This window comes from Chrysemys picta, chromosome 12, assembly GCF_011386835.1.
Source record: "Chrysemys picta bellii isolate R12L10 chromosome 12, ASM1138683v2, whole genome shotgun sequence".
Taxonomy (NCBI): Eukaryota; Metazoa; Chordata; order Testudines; family Emydidae; genus Chrysemys; species Chrysemys picta.
Window position 1 is genome coordinate 48,905,071 of NC_088802.1, and position 27,597 is coordinate 48,932,667.

Here is a 27,597-nt window from a genome sequence, read left to right on the forward strand (position 1 = left end):
ATTCTGGACCTAGAGCATCTAACACCTTATGAGTGATGCTGCGCTTTTTCTGTAACCATTTTCTTCATCAGTTAAAATTATGCAAAAACTTATCCACTAAACCAGCTCTTAAAGAATTGCAGCAGTCTAGTTTTTTAAGAAAGTAATGGCATTTCCACTCAGTTATTGGAATAATAGTTCTTTCCTTGCCTGCAAATAACCCAGCTAATACCATGAGGTCCTGAGATCCCCACCCTTTCATCCTATTTTATTTTTGCTTTTATTACAGTTATGCTCCCCTCCTTTTCTAGAAGGGTGTGCGTGCAATCTCTGAGGCCAATGCAAAATTTGCTCCATGAATCAGCTATCAGGAGGCTCACGTGTAGCAAGAGGTTGATCTCTCGTGTTTCTTTCCCTCAACTGCTTTAATAGCTGGCAGACTGAAGACCTCAGGTATACTTAGGTCTTTCATGAGTAATGACTTAATGATAACACAAAGCAACAGGCCTGCTTACAATAGACTCTTGTAGTTAAATGAAGGAAGATTGAGACTAAAATTAACAGACTTTATCAATATTCTGTAAATAGCAAAGCAATTTGTAGTCCCACATCTATCTTGAAATATAAATGTAGATTTCTTCTTGCCTGATGAATCTGAAACAGTTTGGTAGTTATCAATGGAAATAGCTGATAGTAACTTGGAGCCAAGATGGTAATTAGGTTCAACAAAAAAACATTTCTGTTTCATTAGAGATGCGAATTTAAGGAAATTACCTGACATTTAGGACTGGATATTGCAAAGATATGTAGGGATTGATTACCAGAGCTTGATACATTTGCTAAACATCTAGTAGCTGGAAGTAGAAAATGGCGGGTAGACCTGCCATCCCAAGCTGTTGAGAAGGGATGAGCTTTCTTCTAGGGTCCTGCCTTTGGTTCCTGCTTGGGAGTGCCTACTAACCAAACCTGGTACCAAATACGGAGTTTGATAAATTTGAAACTCCACCCTCTTGCTGCAAAAGAAGGAACTCTCTCTCTCTTGCCTGGCAGCTACAAGAGTGGGAAGGTGGGTCCTCACTTCTACCCTTTTTCCTGGCTGCTGAAGATCTTTTCAACAGTATACATCTCGCTCAGCCTCCAGGTTTGTGCCGGCTTGCCTAATGAGTAATTCCATTGCCTGCATTTGTTGCTGCAAAGAACTTTCCCATCTAGGACTGGTATACTACTGTGAAGCTGACCAGAGTCTTGTTAATTTCCTTCTTTGACTGCTTGGCAAAGCAATGAACAGAAGCAGAGGCACTGATGCAATCTGTCTGCAGACTCAGGTAGATGACATTGTGTCTGCTTATGCTTGGTTCAGATTTGACAGGTTTATGTTTGGAAGGCTATCTTTGCAATAAAAAAAACTAGACACTTTTTAAAAAACATGAAAGTGCAAAGCTTGCAGATATTAAAGATTCAGTTTCACCCACTTGCCAGAGCAAATATCTTGCTGAGTTAGAGCAAATTGGTGACAGCATGAAGTCCTGGTGACAGCATCAAGAGTGCAGCTAGGGAATACATAATAGAATAGTTCTTTTCTGTTCAGTTTCTTATATCATGCTTATCACAATCGTATCTGAGCATCCTCCAAAGATAAAACTAATATAATGACTAATATAGGTCTGGAGTGGTTTCTCATTTCCACTTCTCCAGGGAGAAAATTGTTCATATTTCCAATGGTAGTATAAATAGCATGTAGTCCAGAATTAAGTATTGTAGTATGGTACATTGAACAGGATCAGTAATAGTAATGCATGGTTCTAGCTAGAAAATTTCATCCTTTTATCTTTGTTTTTCAATTTTTGCGAGAAAGCTGTAATTTGTTTATCAGGTTCAGACTGAATCAGTTATAGGGGTACTGTTATTTTTTTTTTCTGGGGCTCTGTCAAATATGCATCTTCATGCTCAAATGCTGCAGATTGTAATGACCTCTTACCTTAGTCGTCATGCTGCTTGGCTCCGTTGTGCTGAAGCAGCATTACTAGAAACAGCAGGTTTCTTCTGGAAATAGTACATCAAAGGGCAGGGGGTCCAATGACAATGGAAGGATTTTTTAAAATACATCTTTAGCAGGATCCTAAAAATTGCCTACCCTTAGTCACACAAGTAAGTGGTCCTAGTGGTCTCATTGGGGTTACACTCATGATTAAGGACTATTCATATGTGGGCACAGTTTTGAGTCCTTAATTAATAACATATCCTATTTTTAATTGAGGAAGGGAAGAACAAATAGCTTATTGTCCCGCACATTTAATTAACTATAAATAAATTGTATGAATTTCACACAATATTTAATTTTTTAAATTGAGAGCCTAACGTTTTTCATTAATCTGTGACCACCTTGATTTTAATATGCTTGTTTCTTTAAAAAGTAGCTTTTTTACATTAGTCTATTTCTAAAAAGTGTATCAAAAGCTCTTTAATAGTCAAAGTATCTTTGCTAACCACTCATACAAATAAGCTTTTTAAGTGATTGAAAATAAAACAGCTGTAACTGGCCTATGTTAGCCTTGCATATAAATCAAGGAAAATAGTATGTACTCATCCTCCTATACTATGATTATACTAATAATATTTTATTTGCCTATCAGAAAAAATACTTGGCCCAGGCAAGGGACCAGGTAGAATTTTGCACCTCTGGCCTATGTCGTAATTGGTGATAAAACATAGGTGTGCTCAGAACAGTATACAGCTCAAGGGAACAGCAAGTAATAATGGTTTGACTCAAGAAAGTACCTCTCACCAGAGCACAGTTGCATCTCTGGATTAAGAGACCTATATGGTAGCGGCCATCTTGCTACTTCCCCAAAGTGAAATCCAGATGGTAGCACTGAAAAGAACTTCAGTGGTTCCCTGTATTACTCCTGAGGGCTTTCTGCACCAAAACATTTAAAATTCTGCGCCAAAATATTAAAAATTCTGCACACAATATTTTAAAATTCTGCAAAATTTTGCAAATTTTATTTGTCAAAATAAGGCTTCAGCATGCCATTGGGGAGCACAGGCCACTGGCTGCACAGAGGTGGGAGATCACTGTGCAGTTCCCCCCCCGCCGAACCTGGACTCAGTGGTGAGGCTGCACCCAATCCTGACACAGCACAGGGACCCAGCCTGTCCCAGAAACACCCTAGGGCCCTGCCCTTCTGTGTGAGTAGGAAGGCTCAGCAAAGCAGGATCCAAGTGTGGAGGGGCTTAATGTGAGGGGGATCCAGGTGTGGGTTGAGAGGATTCTGTGTGGGGCAATCTGGATGCGGGTGGCTCAGTGGGGGATTCGGGGGCAGGGGGGATCTGGATGCACGGGGGCTTATTGGGGGTTCTAGGTGCAACAGTAATGGGATTCTGCAGGGGAATCCTGGTGAAGGTAGATTGGGCTCAGCGGGGGGGGGGGGGGGGGGTTGGGTGTAGGGAGGATAGAGCTTGGTGGGGGGTCTAGGTGTTGGGGCTCAGTGGGGGGTCCAGATGCTGAGGGAGAGGGGCTCAGTGGTGTGGAGATCCAGGTGCAACTGTTTGGGGATCTATGGGGTGGGGATCTGGGTGCGGGTGGCTCGTTGGGGTGGTCCAGGTGCAGGGGAGTGGGGCTCATTGGGAGGGGGGTTGAGTGCAGGGGGTGAGCCTCAGCGGGAGGGTCTGGATATGAGGGATCTGGATGCACGGGGGTTGGGCAGATGCGGGAGCAGCTCCCTGTATAGGAATTCCTCCCTCTGCAGCTGAGGAGTGATGGGTGTAGGAAGTGTGTGTGTGAGAGTTTGCAGAGCTTCCTATAGCTGGGGGAGAAATCTGGGGATGGGTTAGACCCAGCCCTGGATGCCGTGCAGGGGAAGAGGAAGTCCCGTCCTCCCCAGCCTAGCTGTGACTAGCAGCTGAGTCCAGCACAGAGTAGGAGCCACCAGCTGGGTCTTCCTCAGTGCCGCCTCCTGCCCCACAGTGATTTACCTCTCAGCTGGCTACCCTGGGCACCCGAAACACTGCTCGGGAGGGTTGCATGTGGCTTTCCTTTGCTTCCCCATCAAAAAGTCATTTTTCTGCCGGTGGAAGCAAAGAAATCTGAGGGGGACATAAATTCTGCGCATGTGCAGTGGTGCAGAATTTCCCCAGGAGTACTGTATGCACAGTAGCCTCCCTTCCCAACATAAATGTATCTTTGCTTTTCTTAACTTTTTGAAATAAACTACCCTTTTTGGTGAGGAAAAGGGACTCTCGTATGGATGGCAAAAGGTCTTTGTTACTATACCAGAAAGAGACTTGGATAGGTTGTTAGAGTGTAAGTGTGACTTGCTCCTCATTTTATTACACACCATTTTCTGCACTGTCTAACATAACCGAACATAATCTGTCTCAGTGTAGTTGCTCCCTGCACTGGTATTACCATATGCAATTAAGGAGATCAGCTCAATACGAATACAACTAACACCAGCCCTAAAAGACTGCAGTTAATAAGATAAGCCTATATTTTATGTATTGTTCTAACAGATGCACTACCCTAAGCCTTGAATGGCGGTAGGTAGATGAATACATGTAACATCTTGCTTGGTAAGCACAAATACAAGGGAAAATGATATATGAATGGGATAAAAGTAAGTCTTTAAAGTTGTTAATATTTTAGTAAAACTTAAAAGGAACATTTTTGGCAAAACTGTAATAAATTAGTCTCTTTCTTCAAATACAAATGTTGGCAAAAGTTTCATGTAGTTCCAAGTAATTGCCTCAAAAATCTTTGAAATGAAGGTTCAAAGAAGAAATGCAGTCAGAGCAACACAACTTTTTAGGGACTCCAAAATGAGCAGAAAGTTAGTATGCAGTGTTGTTGTAGTCCTGTCGGTCCCAGGATATCACCCACCTTATTGCAGAAAGTTAGTGGCAGTTGAGGGCTCTCAGAAAATGAAGTAATCAAGCAGTTTCATTCACTCCCTCCAAAATTAAATTCAGGAATGCCAGAAGCACTTGCACCTTAAGAAGTCCAAATGTGATAATGTAAAAATCCCAGATCATGGGACACACGGCCCAGTTTATGTGCCACAGAGTAGAAACTGGGATCATGACCATGATGTTTTCATTTTTTAATCTCTGGTTGCAAAAAATTCAGCAGTGCTGGTTTTTAGAACAATTAAATCTTTTATTAACAAAAAAAAATAAGCTTCTTCACATCATGAGGCATTTTGCCAGCTTTTGTAATGTCAAAGCAGACAAAATACAAGAAGACTCCGGGTATGTCAGTATTACAAGCAATACAGAACCAGAGCTGCAACTATGCAGCTGTAGCTCAGACACTTACTACAGTGATAGAAGGGATTTTTTTGCCCCCTTAAGAGGCAGTAGCTAGATTGACAGAATAATTCTTCTGTCACCTCGCTGTACCTACCGTGGGGGTTAGGTCGACCTAACTACATCACACAGAGCACGAAAACTTTCACAGCCCTGAGTGAGGTAGCTAGGTCGACCCAAGTTTTAGGCATAGACCAGGCCTTAGTCCATTGTTCTTAGTCCAGCAAGAGCCATGCCCTTTATCCCAAGGACAATAAGAATCTGGGACTGAGGTGGAATCATCATGTCAAGAATAACTATAGTATAAAAGTAGGATAACATATATGAGCCTCTGATCTGTGGAGAGCTGGCTGGTCAGATAGTACTTGCTTTCCTCATTTCCAACTGCTAAATTGCATTAAAAGAAGTTAAAAATACATTACTGCTTTCATAATATTTATTATCAATGTAAGTAATTGCTGTAGTCCACTCTGTGAAAAAGTTTGGGGATCCTTGATATATAATTATGCAACAGCATAATATTCTTTGGAGGTCTATGCAAGTTCCTTTCAATAGCAGCCTTTGTAAAACTCTGTTACTTGGTAGACGGGTCTCCTTTGCTCCATCTTTATACAGTAATTACTAAGGTCATGTCACTAATCACTTTAGAACATGGTACAATCGTAGCCTAGTTGATTAAAAAGTCAGCACAGAATCTAATCAGTAATCTGAGGGTCATCTCTGATTTGCCCAGTAATAGCGTATGGTACTTGTTGGATTAAATATCCTCTCGTAATGAGCAGAATTTCTTTCTGAACTGTGAGAACCTCACTTTTTACCTGGATGAGTAGAGACTAATGATCATATACTTGCCTCTACTTAATGTTTTTCTTGTGATGAAGCTAGCCATGTGAAACTACCATGATCATCTCATACAAGAATATTTAAAATAATGAGAAATGAGAGAAGCACAAAGTCAGCTAGAGTTAACTCTTCTTACCATTTTTTTTTTTAAACTATACATCAAAAGAGTGCTTAGCATTTTGGCAAACATAGGAAAAAGTGAAGTCCTTTCTTCATGGAGTTTATAATCCAAACTAACTTCAGAAAGTGCTGTCCATAAATGTTTGCTCCCTGTAGTATATTCTTCACTGTTCAATCTGGTTTTATTGCAGACATCCCTGTTCTTCCATCTTTTTTTAATGCAGGTGTCACTTTCTTGTTACGTTAATTCTTTTTATCCCTTTCCTTCCTGATTTCTTGTGCTAAAGTAAATGTTCTGTGTGCATGCCTAAATATTTTCAGAGGTGCTACATATTGTAGTAATTTGAGGCTAAATCCTGCTCACCTTAATCATGTAAAGCTGGACAAGGCAAACAAGATTTGATGTTTTGTTCCCTTAGCTGAAAGGTTTAGGCATGTATTTGAACACACATAGGAGACTGACCCACATTTCTTTACCAGAAAGGTCCTTAAAGTGACCCTTTGAAGGAGCTGCAGACCCATGTTTAGATTTTATTAAAAGGGACATTTTTGTTAAAATTTTAATATTAAAAGTTCTAAAATGCTTTTAAAATACCTCTATCTTGAGATAGAACTGTAACTATTCAGTGAAGCAGAAGGTTAAAACAAATATTATAATTCCATTATTTTTTTCCCTTCACAGCCAGAGTTGGAAAGACATCACTCATTATGTCTCTTGTCAGTGAAGAATTTCCAGAAGAGGTAGGACATCCCTATTTGTCCTCTAAATTGTGCTTCTCTGCTAGAAAAGCTACTTACCATTCACAAAAATGTGCATGTAAGTTAAAGTTAGTGAATTTGTAATTTTAAATCTATCAGTGGATTTTTTTAATGTGGAGCTTTTCTTATTAAAGTATTTAAAAGGGTGATAAAAGATATTGGCTTCTCCTGGAAGAATGACTTAAATTGATTAGAAACATTTCTGTATGGAGAACAGGAGTCATATTTAAGTTACTTATTTTTGCTCATTCTTTTCATATGCTTAATTGAACTCACACTTGTTCTTATTGATCCACGTATGCCTGAAGTGTTAGTCCTTTAAAAATAGTCAGAAAATAACATAAGTCAACAGAAGGGAATAATGGAGGAAAAGATGTTGAAGAAGGAGAAAGGGGGTAATCTCTCTGCCAGAAGGCATTACTTGTAAAAATGTGAGCATCTAATTATATAAATAAAGGTGAAGAGTCCAAAACTTGTCAAGCTGTGTAGCCCTTGCAGTAGTAGTTAGTCAGTATCTGTAATTAAGAATGACTTTGCATTGTGTTATTTTTTGAAGCATGTTTTCATAACCTGTTGATCTAAATAATTGTGTCTAAACCTTTTTCATATAAATATAGAAATGGTTGGGTTTTATTTAGTTGGTTATGGACTGGATTATACTAAAACATTTTCAGGCTATTCCTTTGAAAAAGGCAGCAGACAATAAAACTTGTAGTGTCTTATTGTTAACACTCGCTGGATTCCTTTTCTTGGCACAGTATTAGGGGAAAGATAGTTTATCATCTATTTAAGTAAATGTTTAACATTTGGAATGTGGGACTTGAAGCTGGCCTCATATACCATGAGTGTTCACTCTTTAAAACTGCTGTCTTATTTCCTAATGTAAGGCAGTATATGTCTGACGTCCAAGAGCAAGGCTGCAAATGTTTTAAAATACTATTACATTACTGATGTCACTACTGGGGCTCCTGGCCATTGTTATCCCGCTAAACGAATTGCAGCACTACGTGACCTTTTTGTCTTTATACAGTACAGTCCACTTCAACAAGTACCTTTTTAAAGGAAAATTTCATCTACGCTCAGCACAGCAATCTGATTGCTGAAAACAGCAAAGATAATTTCAGACCTAATTGTATCCTATATAACTCTTCAGAAGGACTTGCTGGAATCATGCATGTGTTTGTTATGCAGCTCAGGACTGTGTAGATGGGTCATTGGGGTAGTCTGATTTCATGCACCAGGTGCTGCCATAATCATTCTTGGCAGAAATGTGACTATGGTCTGCGGCTTTACACAAGGCCATTCTTTGAGCAGTCAGGCTTGTTAAAAGAACATAAAGATATAGAAGGACAGATTTGCCAAGCAAAAAATGTGGTCAGTTGGATGAATTTCCTGGAGACTTAAGATTGATGTTACAACTTGGTGTTGCACTGTTAGGAAGGCAGTATGGATTAGTGGATGGAGCGCTGTACTGGGACTCAGGAAACCTGGTTTCTATTCCCAGTTCTGCCAGTGGCCTGGGATGACCTTGGGGAGGTCACTTCACCTCTCTGTGCCTCAGGTTTCCCTATCTGTAAAATGGGATGATAAGACTGGCCTTCTTTGCAATCCATGGATGAAAAGCGCTATATAAGACTGATATATTTATTTATTTATTTATTACCATGTTCCTGAATCTGGATGGGTATCTGGTAATTTGGGGAATCAATTACCTGTCATGGTTGATGTACAAAATTTTTCAAAGCATTAATTTTCATGAGTATCATTTTTGAGCTCCCTGTAAACTTTTGTAGATTTAATATTTAGCAGAACCTATAAAAGAAAAGAGCCTGCCACGTGTTGTGACCTTTGGGGGAGAGAGCTTTATCTATTGCATGTCATCACTATTAGACAAGTTTGTCATACTTTGGAGAAGAAGAGTGGTTTTCATGGGCCCAGTCTGCTTCATTCAAGTCAATGGAAGTTTTGCCACTTACTTAAATGGGAGCAGGATCAGGCCTCATAGGTCATTTGTGCAAAAGAACAGAAAAATTAAAAAGAGATTTTTGGCAGCACTTTTAATCTGGCATGTCTACACAGCCAAATAAACCTGTGGCAGGGTGTTTCAACTGACTCAGCCTTGCAGAGCTTGCACTGCAGGGCTAAAAAGAATAGTAGAGAGGTTTGGGCACAGGCTGTAGCTTGGGCTCTGAATCCCAGCAAGAGGGAGGGTCTCTGACCCCAGACTCAAGCCTTAGCCTGAACATCACACTGTCTTTAGCCCTTCAGCGTGAGCCCTGGAATCCCAAGTCAGTTGACCTGGGCTCTGAGACTTGCTGCCACAGGTCATGTTTTGATGTGTAGTTGTACCCTTAAGATATGTCTACAATGCAGTAAAACACCCACTGCTGGCCCATGTTATCCGGCTTGGATTGCGGGGCTATACATTTGCAGTCTAGATATTCGGGCTCAAGCCCTGGGACCCTCCCTCTCGCAGGGTCCTAGAGCCTGAGCTCCAGCCCGGAGCTGAACCTATACACTGAAATTTTATAGCCCTGCAATCTGAGCCCCATAACCCTGAGTCAGCTGACACGGGCCAGCCAAGTGGGTGTGTTATTGCACTGTTGACTTACCCATAATGGCTAGTTTAATGTAATGTCCTCGAAAATGGATGTGGACATATCTGATAGTTGAAATAAATAAGAAACCAAAAATTTACCCATTCTACAGAATAGTATTGCTTAAATGATATATTTAAGCTTAAGGTGTAATTTTTGATAAATATGGTAAATTGATTTACAATTCAGACAGCAGTTTATTTGTAGGGTGCCTTGTAATAATGTTGCTTCTAATATTTTGGGTCTGAAATTTACTTGAGTCTTCATTTCAAGTCTTTTCATAACAATGATACTCTGGCGCAGCAATGCTTAGACTTGAAATTCCTCGCAGTGCAGCAAATACAGTATAACAAAGTGGCAGAGGCTTTAAGAACATAAAGAAAACAATAAACTTTTGCTGAAAAATCTAACACAATTAATAATCACTTCTATTTAAAGCTTCCTAATCCATGGAGAAATTTATCTAGGCTCTTTTTATAAACCATTGTTAGATGTTCATTTACCTGCTTTATTGACTGTTTTTATAGAGACTTTTCTTTCTTACTGTTTGTTTACAAATCAAGGTTCCTCCACGTGCAGAAGAAATCACCATCCCAGCTGATGTCACCCCTGAAAGAGTGCCAACACACATAGTGGATTATTCAGGTAGTGGTTCTATAGTACACATGGCTATATGACTTCTTCTGATCCAGGATTGCTTTCCTGCTTCAGTAGCCTCATCAAAACTTCCAGTTTCTGCCAGGAGCTGGAAATGAAATTAATGTTATTTTAATGTAGGTTTTTTGAGGTGTTGAGGTAGTTTGACAGGGACCGATCCTGCAAACTCCATTGAGCCTAGTGCTTAGTGTTGTGGGTAGTCCCTCTGAAGTCAACAGTAGCAATGTTCTAATAAGGTCAGTGGGTAGTCTGATCATGGTAGTAAGTGTTTGCAGGGTCAGGCACAAGGCAACTAAATTCAGGGAGATCCAAAACTGCTCTCATCCCATTTAGTGAAGAAGTCACTAAAAATGTAGGCAACTTTTACATATTCTATGTACTGTGCTATCTTGGCACAACAGTTTAAACTTCTGTGAATTTCTTTACTCTTTTTTTCATTTTTTTTTAAATGTTCCCATCTCGTCTGATGCTTGTTAAATAAATATTAGTAGGCTGAATACTGAAATCGAATAGAAGGCATAAATAAATCCTACCATTGCCCAGCAGGCAGAAACTCAAGTCAACAGTTAAGTTTTAAGCCATGCCTTAAAAGTCAACAAACTCAGGCTCTGTCAGGCAATATAGAAAGCGATTTCAAAGTCAAGAACCTCTGAGGAAAGCTCCCTTCAGACATTCAAAGGCGGGGACCCAGGGCAAGGCTGCATCAACAGATTTTCAACTGTTATGACTGCTCAGGGGTGAAGTTGACTTTTTTTGGTCAGTTTGTGTGTCAGTGTTAATTTTAATGTTCTGTGTCCACTAATATTAGTACATACTCTGAATTTTAAACCATACAAACCTAGGTAAGTCAAATATCGGAGTCTTTTTCCTTTTAGTCTCAATTATTTGGGAATGCTTGAGGCAATTCTACAGTTGACATGAGCCAATTCCTATGATAAATGTGATTTTAAATTATTACATTAACTAAAGATCTTACTACCACCCTGTTTCAGGTTTGTCTTGTCGTGTGAACAGTAGTGGCAGTGCAGCTAGTCTTTCCTCTATTTGAAGACAGAGCCGTACTTTTCTCTCAGTAGCAAACACTTCCCCAAACTCTGCCCACAACACTTTTGAAGTTTGCTTCTTTGTGACATGCTTTACAAATGATTTTATATTTCCGTCCCCTTTTGATGCTATCCGCAATTATTTCCCAGTTTAGTACAAAGTATTTTATGATAAACTCCCCGTGGGTTTAGGATTAACTATCGTGCAGCCAAGGGTTTTCCATGTTCGTATATAAAATCTCTCAGATATAGCAAAAGCTCTGATTTGCTAGGAATGCAGTGGAGCTAGTCAAATTATAGCCTCCAAGCTGGAACTGGCATTTGCACACACATTTCCAGTATGAACTTTAAAGCTGAATAATTGCACTGGCAAGACAGGCTCCCTCTGGAAATCATCAAGGATTGGGTCCGCTACATTTTCTGCCATCCCCTTCTTGGGGTGCTAAACTGATGCTGTTGTTCTGTAATGTAAATTCCAGCATAAAATGTGACATTGTAGAACAGGGGTGGCCAGCCTGAGCCTGAGAAGGAGCCAGAATTTACCAACGTACATTGCCAAAGAGCCACAGTAATACGTCAGCAGCTCCCCTACCCCAGTTCCCAGTGCCACCCACTGGTAACTCAGCCCCTCCCCCTCCTGCACCTCCCAATCAGCTGTTTTGTGGTGTGCAGGATGCTTGGAGGGGGTGGAGGGAGGAGCAAGGGCATAGCAGGCTCAGGGGAGGGGGTGTGAAGGGGTGGAGTGGGGGCAGGCCCTGTGGCACAGCCAGGGGTTGAGCAGTGAGCACCCCCCGGCACATTGGAAAGTTGGCGCCTGTAGCTCCAGCCCCAGAGTTGGTGCCTATACAAGGAGCCGCATATTAACTTCTGAAGAGCCGCATGTGGCTCCAGAACCACAGGTTGGCCACTCCGTTGTAGAACAACAGCATCACTTTAGCACCCCAAGAAAATGGCAGAAATGTGGCAGACCCAATCCTTGATGCTTTCCAGAGGGAGCCTCTCTTGCCAGTGCAATTATTCAGCTTTAAAGTTCATACTGGAAATTTGTGTGCAAATGCCAGTTCCAGCCTGGTGGCAAGGGCATCAGTTTCTCTGCCTTTGCATTAGAAGCATATTTTTGTTCCACACACTTTGCTAAAAATCAAAAGGGCCATTGCCAGGATGACTGTACCTGGACTGAGTACTGTAAAATGTTCTCTAGTTTAGTTCATGACGATATAGAATCTCAGTGGCATTTTTTCCCTGTTACATGCAGAAGCAGAGCAAAGTGATGAGCAGCTTCACCATGAAATATCACAGGTAAGTGACAGTTTGGGATTAGCTACAATCTAATTAGGCAGCTTCTGCTCCTTGATTTTCCTCCGCTGTTTAACAAACTTTTAAAAAAGTCTTTCACTCTAGAGAGCTTCTGGCTTGAATTAGTGGAAGAGAGAGCCCTCCCGTTCTTTTCTCTCAACACTGCCCCCACCTTCCTGTTAGAGCCTTTTGTCACAGCAAACCTTCCTCTGGTTGAGGAAGATTGGGTGCTGTTCGTTTTCTAGGAAGTGCATCAGAGCAGTTATCACTGTTAGTGAGAAGTGATTGCTTTGTAATTCAAATCACTACTCCTTTGAGGGTTGAGCCTCTGCCTCTGCAGTGTTCCTGTATGGTGGAGAGAGGGGCAAACTTGTGACCTGTCAATGGTAGAATGTGATATTGGTGAGTCCAGGTTGATCACAGTGAAGTATAGGTGGGATGGCAAAGCCCAAATCAAACTTAAATCCTCTTAACCTCTGAAAACTAGACAAACAGCTGTACCCACATAGCACCACCTCTCCTGGTTCCCATTTGTAATATTAGTCAGGGCCAGCGTTACACACAAACAGTTCCAGGGGATGCTGTGCTTTCTGCATAACCATTGCAAATGGTCAGCTTTGCCTGTTCCACTTACCAGCATGCCCAGAGAAGAGGCAGCTCTCAGCACAATATCTCCCCCTTTGGCAATTTGGGCTCATGTTCCTACTTGGTTGGAAAGGGAGAAATCAGCTTTCTTTTAGGCAGTCAACCGAGGGACTGACAGCGTTTGCAGCAGAATGATCCCAGTGCCTGAAAAATCCTGTTAACTTTTCCTGTCAACCTGTTGCATTACCCTTACAAGTGAACTGCTGCAGTGGGGTGTTTGTGGAGCTAGTAAGGATCCTTCATTTCCTGCCCTCAGTGCTTTCTGAGCATCTTAAATGCACCTTTGTATATTCTATATAGAGGCAGTTTTTTCATGTCCTATCCTTGGTGGGTAGCCAAACTCGAGAACTGCAGCTCTGGGACCAAGGAAAAATAGATAATCTGTGACAGCTCAAATGTAGATAGCTTAGAAGTCTATGCCACCATTGCCCTGGAATGTACCTCTGCAAAAAAAATGATTTGGGCATTTCTTAATATCTTTCATTTCCCTGCTCTCTTCAGACCATCAGTCCGGCTTCAAATTGTATGAGCAAGCTAGGGGCACAAACTGGCCAACAATGAAGCATTTTTTACTCTTTTGTTGTGATGTTGCTAGGTATGCTTTTTAACTGTTTGCTGTTCTAGGGAATCCACACATTCAGGATTCAATGGTTTCTCTCTTTCATTTTAGGCTAATGTAATTTGCATAGTATATGCTGTTAACAACAAGAATTCTATTGACAAGGTATGATGAAAACACCTTTTATAGTATCTAGCCGCTGTTTAAGATGTATCTCCTGTGACAGGAGGATAGGCACAGTGAAAACTTTGTTCTTAAATATTTAAAGTGCATAAAATCTCACTGGAAAATATTACATGGTGTAGAGGGGTGAAAACATTCTCTACCAATAGTATTCTTTTTCTGGTGTTCCCCATCAATCATCTCTTTTCCTTGTTTCACACTGACACCTCAGGGTTTTCTGTTGGGTGTGCCATTCTCACAAACAAGGAGTACTGCATAAAATTCTCTTCTGAGCTTGTTAATGCCATGCAATAATCAGCAGGGAATGTTGCTATCAGTCAGCTTATGCTTTTCCTTTTTAATTCCTACTCCCTCATGGCCAAAAGTGGTGCTCCTTCCAACTCACAATAAGCCCAGAAAGCAAGAGACCTGGACCAGCCATTCTCAAGTTTATTGGATGCAGTTCAGTCATATTAGCCTCAGTGTACATTTGCTTGATAAGCGTTAATTTGTTGCTTTAGGTAACAAGCAGATGGATTCCTCTCATCAGTGAAAGAACAGACAAAGATAGTAGGTATGTACTGAGAGGGAGGAAAAAAACATGAAATAGACCTAAATATGAAGGTGATGGGGTGGTTAAATAACATCGAGGGTCTTGTTCAGCCAAAAAAAGACAGGTGTGAAGTTAGTCTGAAATAGCCTCATTGCCTACATTTTTCTACAGATATTTTCAACTAGCAAGTGACTTTTTAACCCATCAAATATGCTATTTTAAAAATGTCCTTGATAGCTTGCACCATATATGTGAATGTCTTCTGACTTTTTCTGCTGTAATGGCCTGCACGAGTTTTCTTCGGATGCCAGTTAGGCTAAGAGACAATCCCTGGCTTGATCACAATGCCGCCTCCCTGGCTAGGCTTCTTCAGGCACCAGATATTTTAAGTTTTGTACAGAGCTATGAAATATTGTTGGAATCTGAGAAATTAAAGGAGAGCTTTGAAGGAAGTTCCGTGACAAGCTAAGCATAGGGGAGACAGCTTTTATTCTGAACTTCCTGCCTTTGGTTGGCTTAAGCCAGACCCTCATTTTTGTGTGTGAATTTCTAGTTTAGCTATTTTAAAAACAAAATCCAGAGGGAAAAAATTGTTCGTGAGAATGTTGTCCATTTATTGTCCATGTCTGCTCTTTCTGAGTAATCATGAGCTACTTGGGGATCTCTTATAGTGAAGTGTGGAAAATGATTTTTTTTACCCAGTGGACCAACTTTCATATCTTTGCAAGGGTAATATACTGTGCATGTGCTGTAGGAATGCCCACAAAATATCCATATGAAATTTTGTGTGTAACTGTGTATAATGGAAGCTTTATAAGTAATTAACCACACTGTTTAACTTTTCCAAAAAATCCAAAACAAGTAAAGCACTTTGTAAGTTAAATCCTTGTCACATTAATTTATTTGACACCGTTATGAAATAAATCTAAAACTGCTAATTCATTTTTGTTCCTGCCCTTTACCATTGATGTCTAGTTATTCATAGAAACAACATAAATGCAAATTGTTTACTTCCTTTGAAGTAGAGTAAGTTGTGAAATAAAATAGATATTTTCAGCTCCCTCTCATTGTAAATCTCCTCTGATAAATCTTATGTTTTCAGGCTTCCTCTTATATTGGTTGGAAACAAATCTGATCTAGTGGAATATAGCAGTATGGAGACCATCCTTCCCATTATGAACCAATACATAGAGATAGAAACTTGCGTAGAGGTATGCTCCTAAATTTTGGAATTCATTCTGAATGAATAACAAGTACCACATTGCTGCCAAGTTTATACTTTAACTTTTTCGATTGTAGTAGTGATAGAGCAACTCAAAAGCACTACGTTGTTGTTGTTTGTATCACAGTAGCACTAAGAGGTTGCAACTGAGCTGGAGGTAGCCCCCATTGAGCTAGTCATTGCAAACACATAGGTCTCAATTTTTTTTTTCAAAGGACCATATTTCCCTTTTTTTCAAAGGACCACTATTAAAGACCATATTTCCAAGAGTTCAGCTTCCATTTAGACACCCAAAGAAGTGGTGAAATATTCAAAAGAGTTAACTAACTGATTTAAAGTCTTTTTTTTCCAGTGTTCAGCCAAAAACCTGAAGAATATATCTGAGCTGTTCTATTACGCACAGAAAGCTGTTTTACATCCTACAGGGCCTCTCTACTGTCCAGAGGAAAAAGAGGTACTTTGTTTCTTTTTAAACCAATATGTGTGTAGTAGTAATAAACTTAGTTTTGCCAAACCCTTTTCAGAAGACAATTACGTTAAAATAGTAAAATATTTTTGCCTTCTTGCTTTTTATGCTACTTCCACCCCAGTAGATTTTTTTCTTGTTTGATTATTTCTGTCTAAGTGTCAGTCATCATGTGCCAGTCCGTCATGCCTATAGTCTGTGACATTAATCAGAGTTGTGACTTTTACTAAATCCTGGGAGGGGAGAATGTTGCAAGATGTTCATTTTTACTTCCCAATTAATTACATGTACAAACAATTGAAAATTGATTTTCAGATTTGATTTGGTCATGGTTGTACATTTATGCCAAATGTAATCTGATATAACTGGTTCCAAATTCCTTCTCCATTAACACAGATGTACATTCTAAGTAACTCTATTTACTGCAGGGTAGTTACTCCAGATTTACTCCAGTGTCATGGAAAGCAAAATTATTTCAGAGCACTCTTGTGAGAGTTTGACAAGAGAGCTTCAGAAAGATGAGTGTATGTTTTTTCTAGTGTTCTAGTAACAGCCATAGCTAGTTTCTTAGTACACAAGGAAACTAATTAAATGGATTACCAGGGTGCATGTGGATTTTTATAGTAGGGGCACTGAATTTATCACTTATTGTGGATTGTCACTTCATCTTGAACAGTGGGGAAAGCCACTCAGTCTCAAACATTGAGTAATAGAAAGCCACAACCTTATTTTTTAACCTTATTTTTATTTGTGGAACCATTTCTCAAATAGAGGTGCGGACCCCTTTGGAAATCTTAGACATGGTCTGCAGATGCTCAGGGGTCCGTGGACCCCAAGTTGAAAACTACAGTGCTATGGTAACGACAACCTTTCATGGACTCCCTAGATAGTCTGGAGACAACACTCTCCCCCCCCCAATGGGGTCTGCAGACCACAGGTTGAAAACTACTTGTCTAATGCACCTCAGTGTATATTAGGAAAGGGTAGGAAAATTATTTTCTTCAAATTTCTGTCAACAAATTAGTTTTTAAAAACTTTTTACATCACAATAAGGCAACAAATACAGAGAACTATTTTTGGATATTTGTATTTTTGGATTGTTCAGCCTGCAAAGATAGATTCAAGATTTTATATAATTGAATTTAAGGAAGTTTAATATCAAAATTGACTTTTTTGTAATCTTTTTCGTAATGTAAGTTTACTCTTGCCGGGTTTTGCTGTTTCTTGTATTTATTAATTTTCTAGGTGCCCATTCTGAAAATCTAAACCAAATCAAACATTAAATTGCCAATATCTATTTGAATTCTATCTAGTGCTCTCTTGTGGTGTTAGTGTGATCATTTTCATGTTCAAGCCAAAAAAATAAAATGTAATTTTCCTGTGAAAGTGGGTCCTAATTTCTCTCTTGATCTGTAGATGAGACCTGCCTGTATAAAAGCTCTGACTCGCATCTTCAGAATCTCTGATCAGGATAATGATGGCACTCTCAGTGATGCAGAGCTCAACTTCTTTCAGGTAGCTCCCTACTATTTTTGTATCACCCCCTATTTTCTCCGAACTGAGTATATGGTAGCTCAGCTCTAAAATACTATCAAAACAAGTTGAGGTGACTGGTAATGTTTGGATACCTATTTTTAATCATGAAACTGCTCACTGGCTAGATTGTGCCATTTTAGGCACTGCCCTGTGCTTGGGGACTGGAGACTGACTTGACCGAAATTTCTCTTTGAGATATAGGGGAGCCAGTACAATGGGCACTGTACCACATAGTAAATAGGTGCATTATGTACTATCCTTCCTGCTGGATTTAGGGAAGGGGCCATAGGCCTTGTTCCTCTTGGGAAACTGTTACCATCTTCAGTGTCTCCACTGGGATTGTGTAATTTAGTCCTGTGTGTGGGGTGGCGGAAGTCTCTTTGCACACTCCCACTGGGTAGCACAAAATCTTGCCCTGTATAAATCATCTTTGTATTGTTGATGCCCATAACAGATACTGGGCCTCATTCTTCTTGAATGCTGGCGGAAAATCGGGAGTTATTCCTCTGAAGTCAATGGAATGACGCTGGCGTAAAATGAGTGAGATGAAAATCAGGCGTAACATTTCAGATACTGAACTACATTTAACCTTAAGTATTAGAGCTAAGAATTGGAATGCAGAGTTAAAGCTTCTCCTCAAACCTGAATTCACATTATTGTGGCTAGCTTTTGCTAAGATTGTAATTCAATTGAATATCCTGCGTTTGTGAGTTTAAATTTGCAACATTTTTCTTGAAAAACTAAAAAGGGTTTTTCTACATTCCTACCTCTACTGATTTGTGCAGGTTTAAATACAGTCCTGAGGTTCCCCAGTATTGCATTTCTGTTTCTTTAAACACCTGTTCCTCTCTGGGTGGCTGTGATTCTTTAACAGTCTTGGAAACTGAAGCAAATAATAGATACCCTGTCGTATTTTGCTCTTACGTGGGAGCAGGACCAACGAGCAAGGAACTGTCCTGCCTGCTCTGCTTTAATTTAGAGTTTGCTTGAATTGCCCCTACCATTAAATTAACATAGCTTTTAGGGCTGCACTTTGAGCAGGACATGCTGTATGATTGACTTAGTATCAGTGTTTCTAATATGTGTTTTCTTTGTTTGTTAGAGAATTTGTTTTAATACTCCACTAGCGCCTCAAGCATTGGAAGATGTAAAGAATGTAGTCAGAAAAAATCTAAGTGATGGAGTGGCTGCTAATGGATTAACATTAAAAGGTAGGTATTGTTTGAAGAGAAACATTTAAAGTTGATACAAGATAAAAGTCCATGTGTAATCTATTGTTAAAGGAGGAAAAAGGGTTTGAAATATGATTTCAGTTTCTTGCTCCCTTGGCAACAAGAGCTGGTCATAACTTGGCTGTGGCATGGGATAAACTGAGGAATAATGGTGGAGAAGGAAATGGTGTTCCAGTGGAGAATGCGTAAGGGACCAAAATGTCTGAATTAAGTGTGCTGATCCTAAGAAATTCCCTCTTGGGCCAATTCTATAGTTTCCATTTAGAATAGGCTATTTGGTTAGTTTTACCAGAGGGAGCACTAGCATAGATAAAAGTGTTGGTTCCCACCAGCATTTTAATGACTGCTGTGTAGATCTGTTCGGAGTAAGCGGTAAAAATTAAAGGCAATATCTTTTCTACTACTTGTGGGAGCTGCAACTGTGAAAGCAAAAGTGAGAAATTGTAGGGGGAAAAGACTAATCTATACACAGCCTTAAAAAAATCATGTGTGGATTGAACTGGGGGAGTAATCTCAGTTTTCAGTAAGATATGGAAAGTACTTAAGCAATTATCCTCGAGTTTTGGGTTAGAAAAACTAATACATGCTTCCGTGGAACTACTGTTGAAGGTTGTCATTCTTTGTATGTTTAATGGAGACTGTATAAAAACTTTTAGCATGTTACAAATTAAAACCAACCCCGTAATAAAAATGCTGGTGCTAACACTTAGGAAACAAATTTTAAGAAAATAATAATTTTGGCGATCCGATTATAGAAGTATTATAATTGTACAAATTGAAGGTACAGAAAATGTCATGTATTCATTAAGATTTTATATATTCCGCACTGTGCTGTTATGTTTGTGTATTTTGTTTTATATTCACTCAATTTAAAAAAAACAACACCTCTCTATGTAAATGTTAAATGTTTGAAAGCCTTCGAAGTCTTAAGAATTATCATTTAATTTCAGGTTTTCTTTTTCTACATACGCTTTTTATTCAGCGAGGAAGACATGAAACTACTTGGACAGTATTACGCCGCTTTGGATATGATGATGACCTAGAGCTCACACCAGAGTATTTGTTTCCTCCGTATGTTTCAGCTGTTAATTTTCACATGTTAACTCTATATAGAACTTGTATGTCATGCCTTGGGATTGCTAAATCAATTACTTACTATACAAACACAACTTCCAACTTTGTCAGCAATATTTACATTTACATAAACACATTGAGTATACAGTATATTATAATCTCTTGATGTATGTGTCACTTCAATTATGCATGTGCATTAAGGGCCTAATCCAATGCCCACAGAAGTAAATGGAAGTTCTTTCCAATTACTTCCTTGGGTGTTGGATCAGACTTGGCGCAGAATACCCTTTTATATAGAGCGAGTAGACGGATAAAGGAATTCCAATTTCGGTGTGTTAGCAGAAATGTCTAAACTTAGGTTTCATAGTGTCGCCTAGTTTCACTGTGGGTTGCATATGGAGAGCAGAGGGACAAGGGATTTGCAATACCAGATCAGACTCTGTTCATTTCACTCCAGAATGCTGTCCATGGCAGAGGCTCATATCTCACTCTTAAGAGGAAAGCAAACTTTTGTCTCTCATAATGCCAATTGCACAAAAGGAGTCAGATGGTGAAAGAAGGAAATTCCTTCCCTGAACACAACAATCAGTTTATGACCAGAACATGGGACTTAATTATCCTTTGTCCAGCTATGACAGAAGAAGGACAGGAGACACTGGATGTTATCTAATTAGGCCACTATTTTATTCCTAAATATCAGGGAGTACCCAGCAGATAAAAGTGTGCAGTGCAGGTAATTCCATAATCATTTACATGTATTTGGGTGAGGAGGAGGCTGCTGTCCACCTTCCCCCTTCCCCCGTCTCGGTCCCCAGTCAACCTGCTGCTTGGACCTTACCCCTCTCACCCTCCCGAATAAGGGTTAAGGGGGACTGTAAAGGGGGAGGCAGGTGCCTTGCCGTACCAGTCATAGGAGCTCCAAGTCCCCCATTTCCACTCCTTTTAAAGAATACCTCCTTTAAATCCTTTACCAATCCATTTTATCTGATCACCGTATCCCTTCCCTACAGAGTAACTGCACTGGACATCCGCCCCACACTTACATAATGAATTGTGACATGATAGCCTAACTCCCATTTCATGTTTGCCCCAACTAAGCCCTACCCACTGTGGAGAAGAGGGGGAAAAAATCCACTTGCCTTGGCCAATGTGGTGAGGGAAAAAATTCCTTCCCAGTCCCCCAAGAAAGGAGCATCTAGTGTAATACCCACCATGGATCACGACAAAAACACGGTATTTAGCTATGGCCATTGATGGAAGGGTGGGTGCTACTCTACCTGGTCCAGGTAAAAGAGGGCTTTTCCTGCCCGGGCATAGGCCTAAATAGTCTCCCCTCTCTTCTGGTCATCTGGGGCGGGATGGATCAGTGTCCCTGCTGACCTGGTTTGAAGCTGCTGCAGGAAGTCACTCTCTGAGTGTCTAGTCCGTAAATGGGCCACACATCATCTCCTATAAGCCAGCCAATAGTTCCAACTGCTTAATGTGCGGTGAGGTCATTCTCTTACCAGGCATAGTTACAAGTGGGATAGTTATAAAACTATCCAGCCCTTTTTATGACATTTAACTCCTTTAGGATGAGATTTTTCAGAGGATTTTAAGGGAATTAGGTGCCTAAGTCCCTTATTTTCTTTTGACTATCCCATCCTTATTTCTTTCATAGAATGCTGATGATATTCCTGTTATATCTGAAAGCGCCTTATATTACAGATGATTTTAGAACGCCTAGTAAACAGTGCTTGCTGTGTTTTCAGTGAAACAGAAAAGGAGCTGATTGCAAAACCACTAAATGCTATTTTCATATTTATTTCTTGGAAGAATTACATTATTTAGTATGTGACTAATTTTTGGTTCTTTTTTTTTAAATAGGCTTAAAATTCCTTCTGACTGCACAACAGAATTGAATCACCATGTGTATTTGTTTCTCCAAAGCACTTTTGATAAGCATGATTTGGTAAGCTTTTAGTCTGACTTAAGTGGTACTTGTATAATGTTTTAATTGCTCTCTAAATCTTAACTCTTTGACCTGATCTGTACAACGGGATGTTTATCAACAAAATCCAACCCCTGATGTCCAGCCATCCTTTTTACCTTCTATTAGGATTGGATTGAAGTTTATGAAGCTGAACCAAATTTATTTTTCAAACTCAAAGAAAGAATTAGGAGTCAATATTCATCTTTAATGTGGCACAGGAAACTAAATCAATACTTTATATTGGGAGAGCCATCTTCCTTGTGTTTAAATTGTTCTGTGAGCAGGTAACATTAGTACCCTACTCCATATAAAGTCTATACATGATGTCAGTTTATCTCCTTCTTGGGAGATAAACTGTTAGCTCAAGTAACAACAGACTAAAACTCAGCCTAAGCTTTCTGCTGAAGCCTGGCAATTCCTAAGGTTTCCGGGAGGGCTTCCATGTTTCTTCTCCCAGTTTTCGTGGACTAAGGATCATGCTTCCCTCTGCTCTTGGAGTTGAATAGCCAGCACCCGGTTACAATGTGGCAGCAGTTCTGTGAGGGTTCTGACTCCTGACAGGTTGAGTCAACAGAACAGCTCTTCCCTATGCAGGGTCAGATTCTGCTACCCTTTTAAATGTTGTATTGATCAGTGATATTCCTAAACCGGGAAAAATGTTCTTACCATGTTATGAAATTGTATTAAAAATAATATTTATTTTACACACACAATCAAGAATGCTAGAAATGACAAATGCCTATGTAGGAATAAAGATTGAATAAGGCTTTAACAAAAGATCCAGTGTTTTGGGGGTTTGGGCTTATTCTCCATTTTATGTATTCAGATTCTTAATTTAAAGGAATAGTTGTGATCCTTTGTTGTCCGTCTGAGGCCTGTTCTGCACTAGAAACGTTTGTCATATAGGGGTGCAATTTTTCTTTTAAACAACACTTTTATACCAGCAAAAGCCCCAGGGGAGATGCAGTTACACTAGCAAAAAAGCGCTTTTGTACATACACCTCTACCTTGATATAACGCTGTCCTCGGGAGCCAAAAATCTTACCGCATTATAGGTGAAACCGCATTATATCGAACTTGCTTTGATCCACCGGAGTGCGCAGCCCCGCCCCTCCGGAGCACTGCTTTACCGTGTTATATCCGAATTCGTGTTATATAGGGGTAGCGGTGTATAACGTATTTTGTTCAGGAAAATGCATAAGTTCTACCAGCGGAAGCACTCATACGCCAGTATACGCAGCTGGTATATTTACCCTCTCTAGTGTATACAAGTCCTGAGAATCCTTTTTAAAAACTGATTATCCACCTATTGTAAGTAAATCCTTTAACATAGTTTTTATGGAATGAATGCTGCACAGGCCATGCAAATCCCATACAAGAAATACTTTACTTTTGCAAGTATGTTTTGATGACAATGTTATTGGTGTCTGATGTATAACTATGTGCATATTTCCAGGATAGAGATTGTGCTTTGTCCCCTGATGAACTCAAAGATTTGTTCAAAGTCTTCCCTTATATACCATGGGGACCTGATGTCAACAACACTGTTTGTACAAATGAAAGGGGATGGATAACATACCAGGGGTTTCTTTCTCAGTGGACGTAAGTATGGTACATTATATGTTGCTGTTGCCCAGGAATTACATTAGGACCTTACCAGTGGCCTTACGTTAGGACTTCATGTGATGTAATAACCTATTTTATTGCACATTTATATGCGTAGTTCTAAATATACTATGCAAATCTTTTATTTTAAAAAATGAATAGTAAATCTAGTGAGGTAACTGAAAAAATCAGTCTAGAGTAAAAAAATTTTTGATGAATGTTGTCAGAGCGATCTGCTTCATTGAATACTTTTAAATAACTATGCTAATTAAGATGCCACAGTTTTACAGTGTGATTTATTTTTAAGTTATCATTCAGATCTAATCAAGTATATAGATAGCACCGGCAGTGCAGCTGCTTAAATGTTTTTAGCGAATGTGGTGCCAAAACTGTGGAGATCTACTTAACAGATGAGTTCCTGAGACTGCTGTAACCATATTCAGAAAATTGTAGTAATTCTCAGAGTTAGGGCTTGTCTATACTTACGCGCTGGTTCGGCGGCAGGCAATCGAACTTCTGGGTTCGATTTATCGCGTCTTGTCTGGACGTGATAAGTCGAACCCAGAAGTGCTCCCCGTCGACTCCGGTAATCCTGCTCGGCGTGAGGAGTACACGGAGTCGACGGGGGAGCCTGCCTGCCGCGTCTGGACCGCAGTAAGTTCGAACTACTTATTCACGACGTTATTCACGTAGCTGAAGTTGCGTACCTTAGTTCGAATTGGGGGGTTAGTGTAGACCAGGCCTTAGACACACAGCTCTTGTTTTAAAGGGAATAGGAAAGATTATTGCTATAGAGACTGCAGAACTAAATTACTTGCTCAGTGAAACACTGTCCTTTCCATTTATGAAACCATGCTTTATTTGGAGCCAGAGGTTCTCCCTGAAATGCCTTGGTGAAGTTTCAGTTTACTCCCTTAATAGGGTTTAGTCTGCATTATAAAGTTGTTGCACACGTTTGGCTCAGCTACCAGTGTTCCCAGGAGAGGTGTGCTGACTTAATGTGAATGGAAGTTGAATTTCCTTGTACTCTGGAGAAGAATGGTAATTCCTCAATAAGCTGGAGGTCGTTCTCCAATAGGGCTTTCAGAGAAGTTCACATTATTTTTTTTGGCTGACTCCTTTTTTTTGTTGATTTGGAAACTTTCAATACATTTTCCAGAACTTTTATGTCTATCATGTTTACATAACTGACTTGTAGAGAAATTCACTTAAATATCTATCACTGATTTCATGGTGCTCTGCTAGTTCAGAAGCAGACTGATATCGCTGACTAGAGCCAGGTATAGCATGGAAAGCATGTACAAGCTTCTCCATACTGCTCAGCCAACGCAAATCAATCCTGATCTCCAGCACCCTGACTATACCAGTCTTGGTCCTTTCACCCACCTACCCCACCTCTGCCAATGTATTCCCATCCACCTGGATCCTGTCACTTGCTTCTCCTATCCAAACATTTACCAGCCAAATTAAATTACATGATGTGGTTTTTATATGAGCATCCATGCTTGAAGGGGCTAATCTGAAATCACTACATTTCTTCTTACTAGACCTACATAGGATTGAAACATAGGTCTCCAGAAATACTAACTTTCTGTGCCAACCAGCCATTGTCACAAAAATATTTAAGGGGTGCATATTTTTGGATTTGTCTGTCAATCCTGTTGTCCTTAGTTCATTTGAGAGCATTGATAGTCAAGCCCCCCAAAATCCAGTTTGTTTGATTTACGTAATTGCTAAATCAAATATAACCATGTACTTGCTATGTAATTAATGCATAGTTTATCAGTGTATCACCTATGAGAGAATTTTTGATCTTTATCTAAGAAAAGCTATTGGATGATTCCATTTCAGGTACCCCTTAAGTGTCCTTTGCACGTGGCAAAGCACTTTAGAGAATTAACATGTAGGAACAGTATTGAGAACATTCACTATAAGATCCCATTTTAAAGCTTCCTGTTGAAGATCTGCTATTATGTAGAAAGGCAGCAAGCCAAAATGTTGAAGAATTGACCAAAGCAATAGAGCTTTTTGGAGCCACTGTGTGGCCTGCTGCTCAGAGAACTACAGGCAGCTCTGGAATTTGGGCAGTGTCCAATGATCACTGCTTCAGGACTCTCACCAAAATTTGGAAATCTGCCTGAAGTAGTATGATCATTAAGAGTCATTAATTGTCACCCTCTCAATAGTTGGTCGATATTTTCTCTATATATACCTCCAGTAAACATTAAAGATGTTACTGTCTTCTGTTTGCGTTCCTCTTGACAATGAGTTGGGAATATAGAGGGGGAGCAATCACATTCATTTTGTGATGTGGAAAGCATTGTGTACATGGTCACCATGAGTGGTTTGATCTTAGCAGGGGCTGCCCTCATAGTATCATGGGTTCATTATATTATTAAAACTAGGGCCATTTAACTTTCAAACACGTGTGTTCTCATTACTGTATGGCACCAGAACACTTTGCTTTTGCTAGATGTAATACATAGGGCACAAGTACTTTTAATAGAAATCTGGAACGGTGGATGTTGGCAATTTAGGAATGATTGTTTTGGGATTTTTCCCCCTCTCTTTTTTTCCTTAGACTAACTACATATTTAGATGTACAGCGCTGCCTGGAGTACTTGGGCTATTTAGGCTATTCAATACTGACAGAGCAAGAGTCTCAAGCATCAGCAATTACAGGTAATTATCTGAAATGTTGTTAATACCGTTTGGGAGCTTATTTTAAAAAATCAGTTTCATACGCCCAATTGCCAAGCAGTAAATTGAGTTTCAATGAAATATCCTGTGTGGTTTTTTTTCTCCTTTCTGCTTAGAACACAGACATGTTTTGAAAAGGAGTAGTATCCCTGAGAGCATTCTAGTTTATTTATAAAAGTAAAAAAAAAAAGTATGTATGTAAAAGATTATGACTTTTATAAATGACACATATGAAAAGACGATCTCGATTCCTGTTGAATTAGTTCGCATTTTGTTGACTTGAACTTGTTTTAAAAGTGTGTGCCATTGGGATATTAAAGATTTTAATTACAGATGTTTTAAATACGATTTAAATAATTTAACTATTCTTACTGTAGGAATTTTAAAATGTGTTTTGTTTTTTTTAAAGTAACTAGAGATAAAAAGATAGACCTCCAGAAAAAGCAGACTCAAAGGAATGTGTTCAGATGTAATGTTATTGGGATGAAAGGCTGTGGGAAAAGTGGTGTTCTCCAGGCACATCTTGGAAGAAATCTAATGGTAAGAAACATTTTCTTTTTAGTATGAGTTGTAATTGAATAATATTGAGAGTTAAGTTTAGGCAACAAAACTCTGTTAACAGCATGCAGCTGCCTTAGAACTTTACTTGTTAGCACTAAAGTTTGGGAGACCCATCGTGGATTGCAGAATTTTACAAATTATCAAGCAGGTGAATAGATACGACAATCGAGGATACTGCCTTGCAAAATTTGCTTTGTTCATTAGTTTTAATCTTTGATACTTCATGACTGACAAAATGTACTACTGCTACAGGTTTACTAGCATACTATGACGTCTTCATAATATAAGACTTCACCATAGTTCTCTGATATTAAGCAGGCGCAACTGTGTAGGAACCTGAAAAATTATTTAAATACAGTTTTTATGGGGAGGAAGTTGCTGTTGATTATTGTCTAATCTTTAAATTCTGTGTGTTTTCAGAGACAGAGGCAAATACGTGCAGAGCACAAATCTTACTATGCGATGAATACAGTCTATGTATATGGGCAAGAAAAATACTTGCTGGTAAGACTTACATCATGGTTGTTTTTATATACATATACATATACATATACTGGTTTTTGAATGTAGATGTGCAGTGTGATACCAATGTGATATATGCCATCGTGTACCAGCAATGCCCCTCTGCCATGTACATTGGCCAAACCAGACAGTCTCTACGCAAAAGAATAGGAAATTAAAATAAAAAAAGAAATGAAAACAGAAGAGAAAG

General features: G+C 39.5%; 1 protein-coding gene across 31 annotated transcripts in view; it reads left to right on the top strand.

Moving 5' to 3' along the window:
- RHOT1 (ras homolog family member T1) overlaps window positions 1–27,597 on the top strand; it is a 44,281-nt gene that overhangs the window by 4,183 nt on the left and 12,501 nt on the right. For 4 of the 31 annotated variants that reach the window (XM_065563544.1, XM_065563541.1, XM_065563546.1 and 1 more), the window contains exons 1-16: window positions 4,497–4,595; window positions 6,929–6,987; window positions 10,166–10,247; window positions 12,558–12,601; window positions 13,914–13,967; window positions 14,486–14,538; window positions 15,620–15,728; window positions 16,092–16,193; window positions 17,622–17,720; window positions 18,844–18,952; window positions 19,924–20,044; window positions 21,914–21,998; window positions 23,476–23,621; window positions 26,206–26,306; window positions 26,734–26,864; window positions 27,306–27,389. In XM_065563544.1, the coding sequence (XP_065419616.1) occupies window positions 4,574–4,595; window positions 6,929–6,987; window positions 10,166–10,247; window positions 12,558–12,601; window positions 13,914–13,967; window positions 14,486–14,538; window positions 15,620–15,728; window positions 16,092–16,193; window positions 17,622–17,720; window positions 18,844–18,952; window positions 19,924–20,044; window positions 21,914–21,998; window positions 23,476–23,621; window positions 26,206–26,306; window positions 26,734–26,864; window positions 27,306–27,389 (1,401 nt within the window). In that variant the 5' untranslated portion in view covers window positions 4,497–4,573. Of the gene's footprint in view, window positions 1–268; window positions 433–4,491; window positions 4,596–6,928; window positions 7,064–10,165; window positions 10,248–12,557; window positions 12,602–13,913; window positions 13,968–14,485; window positions 14,539–15,619; window positions 15,729–16,091; window positions 16,194–17,621; window positions 17,721–18,843; window positions 18,953–19,923; window positions 20,045–21,913; window positions 21,999–23,475; window positions 23,622–26,205; window positions 26,307–26,733; window positions 26,865–27,305; window positions 27,390–27,597 lie in introns of those variants that run through there. The other 27 variants (XM_065563543.1, XM_065563540.1, XM_065563545.1 and 24 more) reach the window with 11 other exon arrangements.